The sequence below is a fragment of the Piliocolobus tephrosceles genome, chromosome 1 (genome assembly GCF_002776525.5).
Source record: "Piliocolobus tephrosceles isolate RC106 chromosome 1, ASM277652v3, whole genome shotgun sequence".
Classification (NCBI taxonomy): Eukaryota; Metazoa; Chordata; class Mammalia; order Primates; family Cercopithecidae; genus Piliocolobus; species Piliocolobus tephrosceles.
Genome location: NC_045434.1, coordinates 49,821,368 through 49,839,334, shown reverse-complemented (window position 1 = coordinate 49,839,334; position 17,967 = coordinate 49,821,368). Strand labels below are relative to the sequence as shown.

At 36.1% G+C, this 17,967-nt stretch overlaps 1 protein-coding gene across 1 annotated transcript in view; it reads right to left on the bottom strand.

Moving 5' to 3' along the window:
• Positions 1 to 17,967, bottom strand: part of CDC73 (cell division cycle 73) — a 137,933-nt gene that overhangs the window by 90,480 nt on the left and 29,486 nt on the right. Inside the window, exon 10 of the mRNA XM_023203404.3 lies at positions 17,053 to 17,117. Coding sequence (XP_023059172.1) covers positions 17,053 to 17,117 — 65 coding nt within the window. The remainder of the gene's footprint in view (positions 1 to 17,052; positions 17,118 to 17,967) is intronic.

Genomic DNA, 17,967 nt, shown 5'->3' with positions numbered 1-17,967 from the left:
TAACCAGCACAAAGAAACTAAACATCTTGAAAAAAGAATGGATGAATGGATAATGAGAATAATCAATGCAGAGAAGACCTTAAAAGAACTGATAGAGATGAAAACCGTAACACGAGAACTATGTGACAAATGCACAAGCTTCAGTAACCGACTGGATCAACTGGAAGAAAGAGTATCAGCGACTGAAGATCAAATGAATGAAATGAAGAGAGAAGAGAAGTGTAGAGAAAAAACAGTAAAAAGAAATGAACAAAGCCTCCAAGAAATATGGGATTATGTGAAAAGAACAAATCTACGTCTGATTGGTGTGCCTGAAAGTGACAGGGACAATGGAATCAAGTTGGAAAACACTCTGCAGGATATCATCCAGGAGAACTTCCCCAATCTAGTAAGGCAGGCTAACATTCAAATTCAGGAAATACAGAGAATGCCACAAAGATACTCCTCGAGAAGAGCAACTCCAAGACACATAATTGTCAGATTCACCAAAGTTGAAATGAAGGAAAAAATCTTAAGGGCAGCCAGAGAGAAAGGTCGGGTAACACACAAAGGGAAGCTCATCAGACTAACAGCAGATCTCTAGGCAGAAACTCTCCAAGCCAGAAGACAGTGGGGGCCAATATTCAACATTCTTAAAGAAAAGAATTTTCAACCCAGAATTTCATATCCAGCCAAACTAAGTTTCATAAGGGAAGGAGAAATAAATGCTTTACAGACAAGCAAATGCTTAGAGATTTTGTCACCACCAGGCCTGCCCTACAAGAGATCCTGAAGTAAACACTAAACATGGAAAGGAACAACAGGTCCCAGTCATTGCAAAAACATGACAAAATGTAAAGTCCATCAATGCCAGGAAGAAACTGCATCAACCAACGAGCAAAATACCCAGCTAATATCATAATGACAGGATCAAGTTCACACATAACAATATTAACCTTAAATGTAAATGGACTAAATGCTCCAATTAAAAGACACAGACTGGCAAATTGGAAAAAGAGTCAAGACACATCAGTTTGCTGTACTCAGGAGACCCATCTCACACGCTGAGACACACACAGGCTCAAAATAAAGGGATGGAGGAAGATCTACCAAGCAAATGGAAAACAAAAAAAGCAGGGATTGCAATCCTAGTCTCTGATAAAACAGACTTTAAACCATCAAAGATCAAAAGAGACAAAGAAGGCCATAACATAATGGTAAAGGGATCAACTCATCAGGAAGAGCTAACTATCCTAATATATACGCACCCAATACAGGAGAACCCAGATTCATAAAGCAAGTCCTTAGAGACTTACAAAGAGACTTAGACTCCCATACAATAATAATGGGAGACTTTAACACCTCACTGTCAACATTAGACAGATCAATGAGACAGAAACAAGGATATCCAAAAATTGAACCCAACTTTGCACCAAGCGGATCTAATAGACATCCACAGAACTCTCCACCCCAAATTAACAGAATATACATTCTTCTCAGCACCACATTGCACTTATTCCAAAATTGACTACGTAGTTGGAAGTAAAACACTCCTCAGCAAATGTAAAAGAACAGAAATTATAACAAACTGTCTCTCAGATCACAGTACAATCAAACTAGAACTCAGGACTAAGAAACTCAATCAAAACCACTCAACTACATGGAAACTGAATAACCTGCTCCTGAATGACTACTGGGTACATAATGAAATGAAGGCAGAAATAAAGATGTTCTTTGAAACCAATGAGAACAAAGACACAACATACAGAATTTCTGGGACACATTTAAAGTAGTGTGTAGAGGGAAGTTTATAGCACTAAATGCCCACAGGAGAAAGTTGGAAAGATCTAAAATTGATACCCTAACATCACAATTAAAAGAACTAGAGAAGCAAGAGCAAACACATTCAAAAGCTAGCAGAAGGCAAGAAATAACTAAGATCAGAGCAGAACTGAAGTAGATAGAGACATAAAAAACCCTCCAAAAAATTAAAGAATCCAGGAGCTGGTTTTTTGAAATGATCAACAAAATTGATAGATCACAAGCAAGATTAATAAAGAAGAAAAGAGAGAAGAATCAAACAGACTAAATAAAAAATGATAATGGGGATATCACCACCGACCCCACAGAAATACAGACTACCATCAGAGAATACTATAAACACCTCTACGCAAAAAAACTAGAAAACCTAGAAGAAATGGATAATTTCTGGGACACTTACACTTTTCCAAGACTAAACGAGGAAGAAGTTGAATCCCTGAATAGACCAATAGCAGGCTCTGAAACTGAGGCAATAATTAATAGCCTACCAATCAAAACAAGTCCAGGACCAGACGGATTCACAGCCAAATTCTATCAGAGGTACAAGGAGGAGCTGGTACCATTCCTTCTGAAACTATTCCAATCAATAGAAAAAGAGGGAATCCTCCCTAACTCATTGTATGAGGCCAACATCATCCTGATATCAAAGCCTGACAGAGATACAACAAAAAAAGAGAATTTTAGACCAATATCCCTGATGAAAATTGACGCAAAAATCCTCAATAAAATACTGGCAAACCAAATCCAGCAGCACATCAAAAAGCTTATCCACCATGATCAAGTGGGCTTCATCCCTGGGATGCAATGCTGGTTCAACACATGCAAATCAATAAACATAATCCAGCATATAAACAGAACCAGAGACAAAAATCACATGATTATTTCAATAGAGGCAGAAAAGGCCTTTCACAAAATTCAACGCCCTTCATGCTAAAAACTCTCATAAATTTGGTATTGAATGGAAAGAACATTCCATGCTCATGGATAGGAAGAATCAATATCGTGAAAATGGCCATACTGCCCAAGGTAATTTATAGATTCAATGCCATCTCCATCAAGATACCAATGACTTTCTTCATGGAATTGGAAAAAACTACTTTAAAGTTCATATGGAACCAAAAAAGACCCTGCATTGCCAAGACAAAAGAAGAAAACTGGAGGCATCACGCTACCTGACTTCAAACTATACTACAAGGCTACAATAACCAAAACAGCATGGTACTGGTACCAAAATAGAGATACAGACCAATGAAACAGAACAGAGCCCTCAGAAATAATACCACACACCTACAACCATCCTGTCTTTGACAAACCCGACAAAAGCAACAAATGGGGAAAGGATTCCCTATTTAATAAATGGTGCTGGGAAAACTGGCTAGCCATAAGTAGAAAGCTGAAACTGGATACTTTCCTTACTGCTTATATGAAAATTCATTCAAGATGGATTAGAGACTTAAATGTTAGACCTAAAACCATAAAAACCCTAGAAGAAAACCTAGGTAATACCATTCAGGACATAGGCATGGGTAAACACTTCATGTCTAAAACACCAAAAGCAATGGCAAAAAAAGCCAGAATTGACAAATGGTATCCAATTAAACTAAAGTGCTTCTGCACAGCAAAAGAAACCACCATCAGAGTGAACAGGCAACCTACAGAATGCGAGAAAATTTTTGCAATCTACTCATCTGACAAAGGGCTAATAGCCAGAACCTATAAAGAACTCAATCAAATTTGCAAGAAAAAAACAACCGCATCAAAAAGTGGGCAAAGGATATGAACAGACATTTTGCAAAAGAAGACATTCATACAGCCAACAGACACATTGAAAAATGCTCATCATCTCACTGGCCATCAGAGAAATGCAAATCAAAATCACAATGAGATATCATCTCACACCAGTTAGAATGGCAATCATTAAAAAATCAGGAAACAACAGGTGCTGCAGAGGATGTAGAGAAATAGGAACACTTTTACACTATTGGTGGGATTGTAAACTAGTTCAACCACTGTGGAAAACAGTGTGGCGATTCCTCAAGGATCTAGAACTAGAAATACCATTTGACCCAGTCATCCCATTACTGGGGATATACCCGAAGGATTATAAGTCATGCTGCTATAAAGACACATGCACACGTATGTTGATTGTGGCATTATTCACAATAGCAAAGACTTGGAATCAACCCAAATGTCCATCAGTGACAGACTGGATTAAGAAAATGTGGTACATATACACCACGGAATACTATGCAGCCATAAAAACGGATGAGCTCGTATCCTTTGTAGGGACACGCATGCAGCTGGAAACCATCATTCTCAGCAAACTATCGCAAGAACAGAAAACCAAATACTGCATGTTCTCATTCATGGGTGGGAACTGAACAATGAGATCACTTGGACACAGGAAGGGGAACATCACACAGCGGGTCCTATTGTGGGGATGGGTAGGGAGGAGGGATAGCATTAGGAGATATACCTAATGTAAATGACGAGATAATGGGTGCAGTACACCAACATCACACATGTACACACATGTAACAGACCTGCACGTTATGCACATGTACCCTAGAACTTAAAATATAATTTAAAAAAAAACAAAAACTCATAGTGAAAGGATGGCTGGCTTATTTTTACGGGCAAACACCAAATATCAATATAGCGTGAGTAAATAAGGGCACATATAAAAACAGTAGGTTGTTCCTTACAGACCAAATGTTAGCATGCTCAGTTTAAGTGTACCAGTGGAGACCTCAACCACATTTTGATCAATTTTATGCATATGTGGGACGGAGAGAGAGGTATGAATGCATGTCCATGCATCCATGTGAGAAAGAGAGAAAAAGACTAATTATTTTCTTCTATTGCTGAAAATGGTTCTGGTAATTTCACTAAATACACTCTATGTAAATATAACCAAATGACTAAAATGCAAAAAAACTTTCTACACAATCCAGCAATTATTCTTATGAAAAATATTTCATGCTTTGCATTTATGCTGTGTGGATCTTCACATCTTTCAAATATGTCACCACAGAATTTTTTAATCTGGCCATCCTGAGACTACGTAAAATGTTCATCCCAACATAGAATTATTACTTATCTACTGATACATAGTCTTCTTTATACTTCTCTATTTGTACTTTACAATGATACAACTTTATTTATACTTTAACCATATTTGATTTTTTACTCATATTGACTGCATTCTAAATCTTAAGTAGTTTTATACAATGCTAAGAAACACTTAAATTGTAATGTCTTTGCAGCACTGAAATTACTAATTGGGAGGGTGAGGCTGAAGTAACCTCATTAATTTGACTATCAACCTGTAATAAGTAAAAGGCAGAGAAAGTGATTTCCATGCTGAGGAAAGTGGCATACACCTGCAGACTCAGGTACAGAGTTCAAGTCCAACCTGGGCAACATAGTAAGACCCCATCTCTTTAAAAAGAAAGATTTCCAAAACCCAGCAGGAAATCCCTGCTCTTCTCTCCCCTTCCAAATCAACAAAACTAAATGTGACTAATCCTAAATTTATAGCTCAAACTTGCAGCAAGGTCATTCTATTGCTCCTTACCTCTCCAGTAACAAATCAGATCCTTTGGATATCTACGTTATGACTCCCAAATTCAAAAGAGTTACTTCCCTCACCAACACTTTTTAACAAATCAAATAGAATGGAATGAAACACAGTCCTGAAGTTGACTCAGTAATCTATACATCTAAAGAAATAACACATCATATCTATCTGGCAAGGGATTAGTCAGACACAACAAGGAACAGAAATCACAATGGCAAATCAAAACCTATCTAAGCAGTGCCCAAGGGGACAGGTACCCTGGCCTTGCAACAAGTCTTTTTTCAATGAAGAGTTAAAAATAACAGACTACTTTAATACCCCTAAATATCTGAAGGATATAATTTATTATACGCTCACTGCACAGTGTACTGTGATTTCCAATGTAGCTTTACACAGAGAACATGTGCTAGATGTGAGAATCCAGTGCCCTTATTAATTACATTTATCACTGCAAATTAATAAATCAGCATTTGATTTCAAATGCTACTCTCATAAGCTTAATTAAAATGAATCAATTTCTCATGGTATACTAACATTACCTAGTTTCTCAGCCTTTCTCTGGGCTACGGCAAATTACTAACGTAATGCCACCCTAGGAGACAACTCAGGATTCAGGCAGCTGATCAACCATAGGCAACAAAACCTCTGCACATCCATTCATCACCAGCAGTTATTTCTCCTTTGATCTGTTACACACAAAATACGCTGACTGAAATTATTCAGACACTTAGAACCAGTTACTACGTACTGTGGACTGGTCTTTGATGAGCTACAAGAGGGTTCTAATATAAAATGTAAATGTAATACTGCCAATATGACATAATAGTTTTATAAAATCTAGTATACTAGGCCAGGTCCAGTGGCTCACACTTGCAATCCCAGCACTTTGGGAGGCCGAGGCAGGCCGATCACTTGAGGTCAGAAGTTCAAGGCCAGACTGGCCAACATAGCGAAACCGTTTCTGCTAAAAAGTATAAAAATTAGCTGGGCGTGGTGGCGGGCGCCTGCAATCCCAGCTACTCAGAAGACTGAGGCAGGAGAATAGCATGAACCCAGGAGGCAGGGGATACAGTTCATCCAGGTAGCGCCACTGTACTCCAGCCTGGGTGACAAGAGTGAGACTCCATCTCAAAAAAACAAACAAACAAACAAAAACTACTATAGCCTTTTTACACTGAGGTTTAAAGCTTTAAAAAAAGTTATACAAAATTTTCAAAAATATTAATAATGACTCAGAAAAGTTAGAAATAATACAACTGTCTATCACAGGTGCCCCAAAATTGGTATCTATCAATTTATTGGAAAGTATTAGATCATTTATATCTACTGCACTTAACCTAGGTAAAGAAAAATATTTTCCAATGTCAAGTTATTTAAATAATTATGTTTTTGAAGTTTCTTCTTAAAGTAACTTCTTTTTTGGGGGGGGGGGAGGGTCTCATTCTGTTGCCAAGGCTGGAGTGTGGTAGCGCAATCATGGCTCACTACGGCCTTGACCTCCTGGGCTTAAATCAATCTGACTGCCTCAGCCTCCTGAGTACCTGGGACTACAGGCGCACACCACTATGCCCGGCTAATTTTTGAATTTTTTTGTAGAGACGGAATTTTGCCAAATGGGCTCAAGGAATCCACCTGCCTCAGCCTTCCAAAGCGCAGGGATTACAGGCATGAGCCACTACGCCCAGCCTGTTAACTTTTCTAGGAGGGAAAAACATAAATAATATATACACACATGCACACACCACCCCCCCAAAGTTCTTGATGAATTATAATGTACCTACAAATTTACTATCAGAATAACTGGTAATTATTCTGCCATTCTATTTAAAACTCAGTAATTCCTAAGGATACTGTGAAATATCTTGCATAGCTAGATAAGTGAGACTAAAATATTATAATCCTATCAGAAGCTTAATGGGGGTTTACTTTCTAAAAGCCATCTACATACAGAACACAAGTAAGAATTCAGTAACTTCTGAAAGATCAAAGAGCTGCTTTATTTTAGTTTTCAAGTTTGGTATAATGAAATATATTAGGAATTCAATTCCAGAATATTTATAGCACCACATACAAGACAGAAATGACAAAAAGACACTGTAGAAAAACTGGAGCATCTATCCAAAAATACCAAATTTGGGGAGGTAAATGATTACAGGATTGATAACATCCAGAATTCACTGTAGAGGATGATAAAAGGCTGAATCAATTCTAATTGTAATGTGTAAAAATGTTAAACTGGTGGGGCACGGTGGCTCACGCCTGTAATCCCAACACTTTGGAAGTCTGAGGCAGCAGGTTACTCGAGGTCAGGGGTTTGAGACCAGCATGGCCAACAAGGTGAAACCACATCTCTATTAAAAATACAAAAAATTGCCAGGGAGTGATGGCACACGCCTGTAGTCTCAGCTACTCAGGAGGCTGAGGCAGGATCACTTCAACCTGGGAGGCAGAGGCTGCAGCGAGCTGAGATCGTGCCACTGCACTCCAGCCTGAGCGACAGAGTGAGACTCATCTGTGTGTACATATATGTGTGTGTACATATATATCGTTAAATTGACTTGATTTCAAAATAAAACTCTAATTTGATCTTATATACAGTTGCAAAAATCTAAATATAAGAATAAAAGCTTTTTCAATGACACTCATAAAATATGACAAGTTCAACAGTGAGAGAGTTATCTGAGTTCTATGGTATGACTTTTGTCTCTAATTAAAACAAAAGATCTTAAAATTTTTCATTTCTAAGCATTTCAAAGTGAATATGTCTTCAATGGATTCAGTGCAAAGCACCATTCTGAAATTTCAAATAAGAACTTAGTTTCTAAACAGCAAGATCTGTCCAGTCCAGAAGCAAGTAAGAATTTAAAAACAGGTATTTAAAAAAACATGGGAACAGTCACTCACAGAGGAACATGAGAAGCAGGAAAGACAAGAAGAACAACACTAAAAGAAACAGCCATCAAGAAAAAGACCTGGAAAAGAAACCAAAACTTAGAATTAAAGATCAAACGAGGTTTAGTAGGATGGGGTGGGGGGGAGAGGGGATGAACTAAGTAGATAATCCAATGAATACTAAGACAATTAATTTAAAAAATTTGAATGCAGGAATTATATAAATGATTAAAAAGTCACTCAAAAATCTAAATCAATTTACAAAGACCCAGAAATTGATCTAGCAAACTAAAGTTCAGCCAGCAATAGCCAATGGAAAAGTTCCCATCAAGGACATACCCAAACACCCAAATATAGCATGTTATTAAATATACTAGGTTTTTTTCATACGAACCAATTGATTAAAACATCTGTCATAAAGTTAAAGGGAACACTAAAAGATTAATCTGTGTTCAAAATAATAAAGAGAAATACAGAAAATAAAAACATTTGTATGTTAAAGAACAGTAGTGGTTAATCTAAAAATACAAGGAGGAGTGGGAAATTAAAAGTCATAAAATATGTTTAACACTGACAATAATTTTGTTAAAACTGAATTAGTTACACTGATGCAGGTAAACAGAAATTGGAATAAAAAGCTCTATTAAGTTGAAAGAAAACTAAAATCTTTGTGCAATTCTGAGAGTCATATATAACTACAGCATTATATACTAAACTATAATTAAGAGAATACATGTAACCAAAACGATGTTTCATAGTATAAATTTTTATTATTTAACAAACTATATTTCCAAACTGGTTTCTATGCTTCCTATTCTTACAAGGAGCAATATTACAGCATTTTAAAACAAAGTGATGTCAAATTTATTATTAAAAATTACACAATGATTTCAAGATTACTCTGATATATGTGGCAACAATAACTTTCTTTCTAAAATAAATCTCAAGTGTTTTGTGATTGTGGCATGAACTCCATAGTCATTGGTAGAACAACTTTAAAAGTCATGTTACAGATATTAACTAAAACCTCTAATATGTTTTGGGTAAACTAACAGTTATTCTTTAACAAAATGCAAAGCTAAATTGAGTTCACTTATACAGGCTTACACAAAATCTATCAACCAGTGTGCAATGGATTTTCAATAAACCTCAGTTAAGATATATAAACTAAACTACATAAAAATAATCTTCGCTTTACATGTATTAAAATTCCCTGACATGAATTAGTATGTTGTTGCTGTAATTCTTTTTTCTTGAAGTATATTAGCACCAAAATGCTAATAATGCTGACAAAATGTTAAGGTTAAATCAGATTCTAACACCTCTTACCAAAAGGAAGGCATGAAATGATTTAATATTTACCCATCTAAATAAGTGTTCACTCTAAATACTAGCCAATTAAAGAGTATATCTGCATTATTCAGTATAAAACGCTTACAAAATATTATATATGGTTAATATAAAAACATTTATGCAATAACTACAATCAATTCCATACTACAATCAAAAAGCAGTGAAAGGAGGCCAGGCACAGTGGCTCACGCCTGTAATCCGAGCACTTTGGGAGGCTGAGGCAGGCAGATCACGTGAGGTCAGGAGTTCGCGACCAGCCTGGCCAATGCAGCCTCTCCTAAAAATACAAAACCCGGTCTCTACTAAAAATACAAAAAATTAGCCGGTTGTGGTGGTGCACACCTGTAATCCCAGCTACTTGGGAGGCTGAGGCAAGAGAATCACTTGAACCCAGGAGATGGAGGCTACACTGAGCTGAGATCATGCCACTGCACTCCAGCCTGGGTGAAACAGTGAAACTCCATCTCAAAAAAATAATAAAATAAAATAGGCCGGGCGCGGTGGCTCAAGCCTGTAATCCCAGCACTTTGTTTGGGAGGCCGAGACGGGCGGATCACGAGGTCAGGAGATCGAGACCATCCTGGCTAACACGGTGAAACCCCGTCTCTACTAAAAATACAAAAACTAGCCGGGCGAGGTGGCGGGCACCTGTAGTCCCAGCTACTCCGGAGGCTGAGGCAGGAGAATGGCGTAAACCCGGGAGGCGGAGCTTGCAGTGAGCTGAGATCTGGCCACTGCACTCCAGCCCGGGGGACAGAGCGAGACTCCGCCTCAAAAAATAAAATAAAATAAAATAAAATAAAATAAAATAAAATAAATGTTTAAAGAAGCAGTGAAAAGGGCAATGCTAAGCAAGCTATAACTGGATACATTTAAACCTCAAAACAAATCCCTAAGGAAGTTATACCACCTTTCTGATGAGAAAGCTGAAGCTTAATTTGCTGTAATAAACAGGCCAACAATTCATAATAGAAAGTTCTCTCTTCTATCTCCCTTACATTAAGACTTGGTCCAAATCTATAACCAGAACATTATCTGCCCCCCCTCAAAAAAAGTTGGAAAAATTCACAATGGGGAAAATTACTATGAAAGGGATATAAAGGATTTTTTATGAGTACCATTTGTTGAGCCTGTTTGTGCTAAAAGAGAAAAAAACATTGCCTATTCACTTATGTGATGGCTTCTTAGAAAAGTCTATGAAAATGCATATCTAACAAAAAACTGTATACAACACATAATACATTAATATGGAAGTATTACTTCATGTAACAGTAAGTATATAAAATAAACTTTCAAAACTTAAGGGATACAATGGATTATTATATACACACTATTTTAATTTTTACATTTTGTAAACAGTTTTTACATATATAAAAAAACTAATGTTTCTTTTAAGGGGTACACCTTCATACTGTTAGGCAGACACATGATAGAACCACTTTGTTCCCTGAAATATCAAAACAAGCACCAAGTTTTGAAAACTGCTTAAAGTGTAAATATAATATTCTCAAATAGAATAATACACCAGTCTAAACACACAGTACAGAAAAAAACATTTTATAAAAGTAATATTCCTACTTATAATTCTGTAACTACATATTAAAATCCTGAACACTTTATATACTTTTCAGATGAAAGTTACTTAATTTTTTTTTTTCTTTTTAGAGACAGAGTCTCACTGCTTTGCACAGGCTGGTCTCAAACTCCTGGCCTGCAGCTATCCACCTGCCTCAGCTTCCCAAAGTGCTAGGATTATAGGCATGAGCTACCATGCCTGTCCAGAAAGTCAGTAACTTAAAACTAAAGAAATTACATTTCTTTCTATGTATGAGTCCTAACAGATGGATGGAAAAGGCCAACCTAGTTATTACCCTCTTTATATAACTTATTTGCGGCTACTTTCTCTCAAAGGCAAAAGATCTCTGCTATAAGATAAACATACATAGCTGTTGCAAAAATACCCCAATTACTTGAGAGAAAAAAGATTATCATAATATTTATATAAACTAGTCTTCATAACTTTGAATGAAAATTGTATCATTAACAATACCAAATACATATATTACATATATTAATAAATATAATAAATTATAAGTACAATAAAGCTATATAGTTGCCTATATTTACACATACATCCAACTGAGTTTACAGAATCATAAATTAATAATACAAGTAGCTACCATTTGTTAAGCCTCTTTGTACTAAGCATTTTATACAGTGTCTCCTTTAATCTTCAACAACACTATGACGTAAGTTCTATTATATATATTATAAAATAAAACCAAAATAACTGATAGAAAGATTAAATAACTTCCTCAACTTCACAAGCAGGAGAATGGATGGAAGAACTGAAAATCAAAGCCAGCACTGACTTCAAAACCTCATATTTGTTGTATTTCCAACTTGATTAACTCATCTTTAACAAACTGGTACTGCCTCTAGAGCAGGGATTTCAAACCGGATGGCCAAAACAATCTATAGATATAGTAGAAATAAGTAAAGAAGGCTAAATAAAAGATAACAAAGTAACAAGGCCTGTGGCAATCTAGAGAAAACCTCTTATCTAGAGGAGGTAGCTCCTGCTCAGGTGGATGTGGCTGTTGCCATGTGAGACTACAGACCCAGTACCCATTCATGCCAGATAGATTTTAAGGAAGCTGGAAATGCAGACTGTTCATGTGACAAGCTCTAATTTTTAAATGGTGGTAAGATAAAAACCTAAATTACAATAGATGCCTAATAAAACGTTATCTGTGGCCACATTTAGATTGGCACAATGAATGACTCCAGAAGCAAGCTAAAATGCTTCTGGATGATCTACGTTACCATCTTTTTCTTCCTGCCTGTTCATAAATGTTAGTGTTCATTTATGTACATACATTAAATGAACACTAACATTTATGAACAGGCAGGAAGAAGAAAAAGAAGAAAAAGAAACTTTCCTATAAGCATCCTTAAAATATACATAATAACCAGTCTTATTTCAAATCTTTCTACTCCCCATGCTCTCCCCATCACAGGGCTTTTACTCCTGCTTTTTGTTCACTGCTCCTAAAATGTGTTTTCCTGTCATCACCAAGTTAAATCCTACACAAACTTCTGATCTTATTCAAGCATTAACTCCTTAATGAAGTATTCTAACTCCTGCAACAAATCCAATTTTAGGCTCTTGTTGCACAATATACCTCTAATACTTGGCATAGTCACAATTTTATAGTATGACTAATGTGTCCCTCCCCAACCAGATCATAAATTCCATAAGAACACGTATGGTTTTGTTCATCACTGATGTCCCAGCACTCGACACACTGAAGGCACACAGCATGCACTCAAGAAATACTTGCTAAAGGAAAGAGGAAGAAGAGGAAATAGAGCCCTAAGGAAGACAGCTTTTAAAAATTCTCCATTATCTGCAGGGCTGAACTCTACATTCAACTCCAGAACATTACTGCTACTACAGCACTCCCGTAACAATTCAAGCAGAGATGAACAACAAATTAATCAACAACCAAATGGGAATGAAGAAAGCTTTATAAAACAGTGGTGGGGTGGGGAGGGTGCTAATGTATGTGTTCCTGCTTTTAAGAATATAACCTGGTTGACAGCCTGAGATTCTGCATCCTCCTGAGAATTGATGGTGATAATATTACACCTCTAACAAACTGTATAAAACTACCTAAGTTTACTATCAAAAAAATTGTTCCGCAAAACATACTTACTGTAACAACGATGGTGACTATTGGAATAAATTCAAGCAAAGATCTTAAAGAAAAACTTTTAATCTCTATAATTGCAGGGTGTGAGATGCTTCCTCAAAAATGAAGACAGTAAAGGTAATCAAGAGTCAATGATACTCACTAAGAACAAATAAGAGGTTAGAGTTTGTAACCCTTCCAGTTAAATATCAACAGGCTAGACAGGTTAAAATGAAGTGGTTCTCAATGCAACTACCAAATCCTTATTAATAAGAGTGAACTGTGATCACCATCTTCTAATTATTTCTCCAGGGGAATCATAAATTGGTTCCTTGCTACTATACAACTAACAAAAACAGGTCTTCATCATATACTCTCATTTACTATACAATAAAAACTTTGTCAAGTGACATTCTTTGTCTAATATGACCCTTCCACAAAACGAAATCATGAAAATATATTGTTATTTCCCCCACTGAATGGTTTCTACCTTCACATAATTCTGAGATAGCTTTACTTAACCTGATTCTATGAAACACTAGTTCTTTCCAAGAATACTCCCTAGGTATGAGGGTAGGGGCAAACTCGGCGGGTTAAATAAGCTTAGAAAGACTGCACATTCTTCCAATTCAGATACTCATACATTAAAAACAATGAGATTCTTGAACCACAAAATCTGTTTAATCTAGTAGAGTTTTTTGTTTGTTTGTTTTTGAGACAGAGTCTCACTCTGTCACCCAGACTGGACTGCAGTGGACTAATCTTGGCTCACTGCAGCCTCCACCTCCTGGGTTCAAGCAATTCTCCTGCCTCAGCCTCCAGAGTAGCTGGGATTACAGGTGTGCGCCACCACGTCCTGGCTAATTTTTGTATTTTTAGTAGATGAGGTTTTGCCACATTAACCAAGCTGGTCTTGAACTCCTGGCCTCAAGTGATCTGCCTGCCTTGGCCTCCCAAAGTGCTGGGATTACAGGCATGAGCCACTGCGCCTGGCCTAACCTAGTGTTTCTTAAACATTATAGAACCCAAGTAACAAATTTGGGGAAAAAGCTCCAAACTGGGAGAAGTTCTCTATCAAATCAACAATTTCATGGCTTGGGCCTCTGGAATCTTTACTGTGAAACATATTTCATGGCCTAAGTCAAAAGTTAACCAGAAACCCAACTATACAAACTTGTAACTTTAAAGATACCTGGGTTTCTGTTGCCATAAGTTTGAATAATTCTTATTTTCATAAAATATTATCAAAGCACTCTCCCTGGGGCCTTTACCTGTATAAAAACTTTCACTACTTCATGATTCTTATGAAATGTGATTACCAAAACATATATCCTTCTCTATAAAATATATAGGAAATTATCTGCATAAAAATGTTCTAGCTGTCTGCATAATTTAGTCTTGCATATATCAGAAATCTGATGTTTAACTTAAAAGATACATAGATTGATCCTAATTTTACTAACTATGTATATTAACCAGGCATATCAAAACACTGGAGAACAATGGCAGCAAAAATGAACTATACATAAATTAGAAAGGAAGTTACATCTGGGCAGCAAAGCCTTTTAACATGTATTTAACATCCTTGTATGTCTGGGTGGATATTATAATGGAGAAACTTTCTTGACTGGAAAATAAGGTAGAAAGTTGGTGCAACTCACGAGCTCACAAATAGGTAGTAATTCCAAAGCAGAAAAGAAGAGAAAAAAAAATTAAATTGGAAACGTAAGTCTGAGACACAACTTAAAAATAATTATCTGAGAATTCCAAAGCTTTCAAGTTCAAATTTCTCTATGCATTAATTCTAACAACTGTATAAATCAGATCACAAGCAACACAGATATTCAAACTGGGTATTAATATAACTATCAGCAATTTAACCATTTTTAGTCTTTCTGTTGCATTCCTACACAATGCTTTTTTCATGATTATTCTTTAAAAATGAGAGCATAAATTGCTTAAATTCACCTCCCTTTTTCAGCATACTTCAGTATATTGCTTAAATTCACCTGTCTTTCAGTATATTTAGCACAGTCTCTGACGATGTAGCAGAATCACGTCATTCTCATACTGATCAATGAAGAAGCTATCCTTAAATTTTAGAAAAACTCCTCTGTACAAAGGACCACTATAAAAACCATCACAGATTTTACTATTTGCAAAGAAGCTCAGATAATAAAACCATTTCATGGCATTTCAGAGCTACAGGGATGGATGAGAAAAGCAAAAATAATAACAAAAATAACAAAAAACTTACTTTGATGGCTCCCCAAGGATAACAACTTCATTCTACGACTAATTCACTTAGTGAATGATCAGTGGGCAAGTGCTGTCGCACTTAGGGAAATGATTAGTAGGCAAGTTCTGTTCCCAAGATGTCAATAACCAAATCACATAAGAATTTAAACTAAATCTTTAGCCATGAATTATATATTGAAGTCAGGAAGAACCAGGTAGACTGCATAAGATGGGAGTATCTAATCCCTCATGACTTTTGCCCTAATTCTCTAAACTCTAACAACACTGGTCTCCTTGCTGTTGCCCAACTGGACCTCAGTCTTGATCCCTGCCTTGACACAGAGGAATGCAATCCAAGTCTCTGCTCAACTGTTACCTCCTGAGAGAAGTATCTCTGACTTCTCTCTCTAAACAAGCCTCATCTGATTTATTCACAGCTGTGTGACCAGCAACAAGAACAGGATCTGACACAAATGCTCAATAAGTACTTCTTGAATGAATTCATTAATCTATATATAATTTAATAATACAGAAACAAATCTGATGACAATTTAAAAACAAGTATATTAACAAAACATCTGATATCCAATCCCAATTTGAAGCCCAGAAAAAAACAGACTTAAAATTGGATCTCTATACTTGCTATGTGCTTTTGGAAATGAGTGAGTAAAACATGAAAAATTCCACGTAGATATAAAGTTATGTGTTAGTTCTGAGAAATCACAGCACATATATAATGATTCCAGGTTACACAGAGTCCATAAAGATCTGATGATTCACAAGCAAAGACAAAAGTTTGGTATTAGTGTCTTAAGTATACTCTATTTAATACACACGCATAGTATTTTAAAAGTACAATCTAGAATATAAATAAAAGTATAAAAGGTATAACGATTTAGAATATAAATATGCAAAAAGAGATTAATAGAATTCCTGTTCTACATCACCAAATCCAATCATTAACTAAATAAAAATTAAAAGTGTTAAATATGGCTTGGTCAGAATATATAGAAATAACCATTTTCAGGAGGTTAAAAAAAGAAAGTTTGCTAAATGTGAACCAAAGGCTTATATTCACAGATACCCAAGTATTTAGTTCTGTTAATTACATACTCTGTAAGCATTATAATCACTATAATCCATCTCTTTAAAGAGTGTAAGACATTACGTTTTTAAAAACAAAGAATATTATGCCAAAAAGCTCTCCCAAACTGACCTCATAACTTAATGGCTTTAAATACTGACCAGGTGGCACTGCCCTACTTGCAAGTTAATCAAAATCAGCTTTTATTTACATATATTCAACTTAGTTTGAAGGAAAGGAAACACGAAACAGGATACCCATGAATCAATACACCACACAGATCAATCAGCACAAGCGATCAACAAAGAAAAATGTTTGAAATAAAAAATATGAGAGAATATTTTCTTCAACATGTGCTACTCACATAAAATCTCTGGAACAAAAGAACATCTACAGCCAAATTAACTTACCGTTACAGATTTCAGTGTCATACCATGGTAGGTTCCCATAGTGTCAATTTTGAAGCCTTCCGTTTCTACGAAAAAAAGAGGCTTACTGTTAAGATTTTATAGATCATGTATCTTATGACCTATAACAAATCTAAAGTAATAATCTACATTGAATGTGATGGTTCAATAGTATAACAAAGCCTTGAATCTACTATGTAAAATTAAATTCCATACTTGTGAAGATAAAAACTTTAAAAAGGACACTAGGGTAAAAAATACTAATATATCAAATACAGACCAGCAAGCCTATTGTGTAGAAGCTAGTTAAGACTATCTCTGCAATTACGTTCAAAAATTAGACTGAATACTTTATAAACCCAAATTACTTACTACTAATACTCAATGACAGTACCATTGAAAGCACCTAATACCATGAGAAGACCCAAAGTTATAAAAAGTAATGTTCCAAAGTTTCAGTCATAAAGCATATACTTATTTTATATACATACATACATATATATATATATATATACACACACACACACACATTTTTTTTTTCTTTTGAGATAGCGTCTCACTCTGTCACCTAGGCTGGAGTACAGTGGCACAATCTCAGTTCACTGCAACCTCTTCTCCCATCTCCCCTCCGCAGGTTCAAGCAATCCTCCCACCTCAGCCTCCTAAGTAGCTAGGACCACTGGCATGTTCCACTGCACCCAGCTATTTTTTTGTATTTTTAGTAGAGATGGGGTCTCGTCATCTTGGTCAGGCTGGTCACAAAGTACTGAACTCAAGCAATCCTCCTGCCTCCACCTCCAAAAGTGCTGGGATTACAGGTGTGAGCCACAGCAATCAACCATATTACATATTTTATAGAAAGCAGTGTTGTAAATAATGATTGGAGTGCCAGGACAGAATCCCAATATGCCTTTCTGC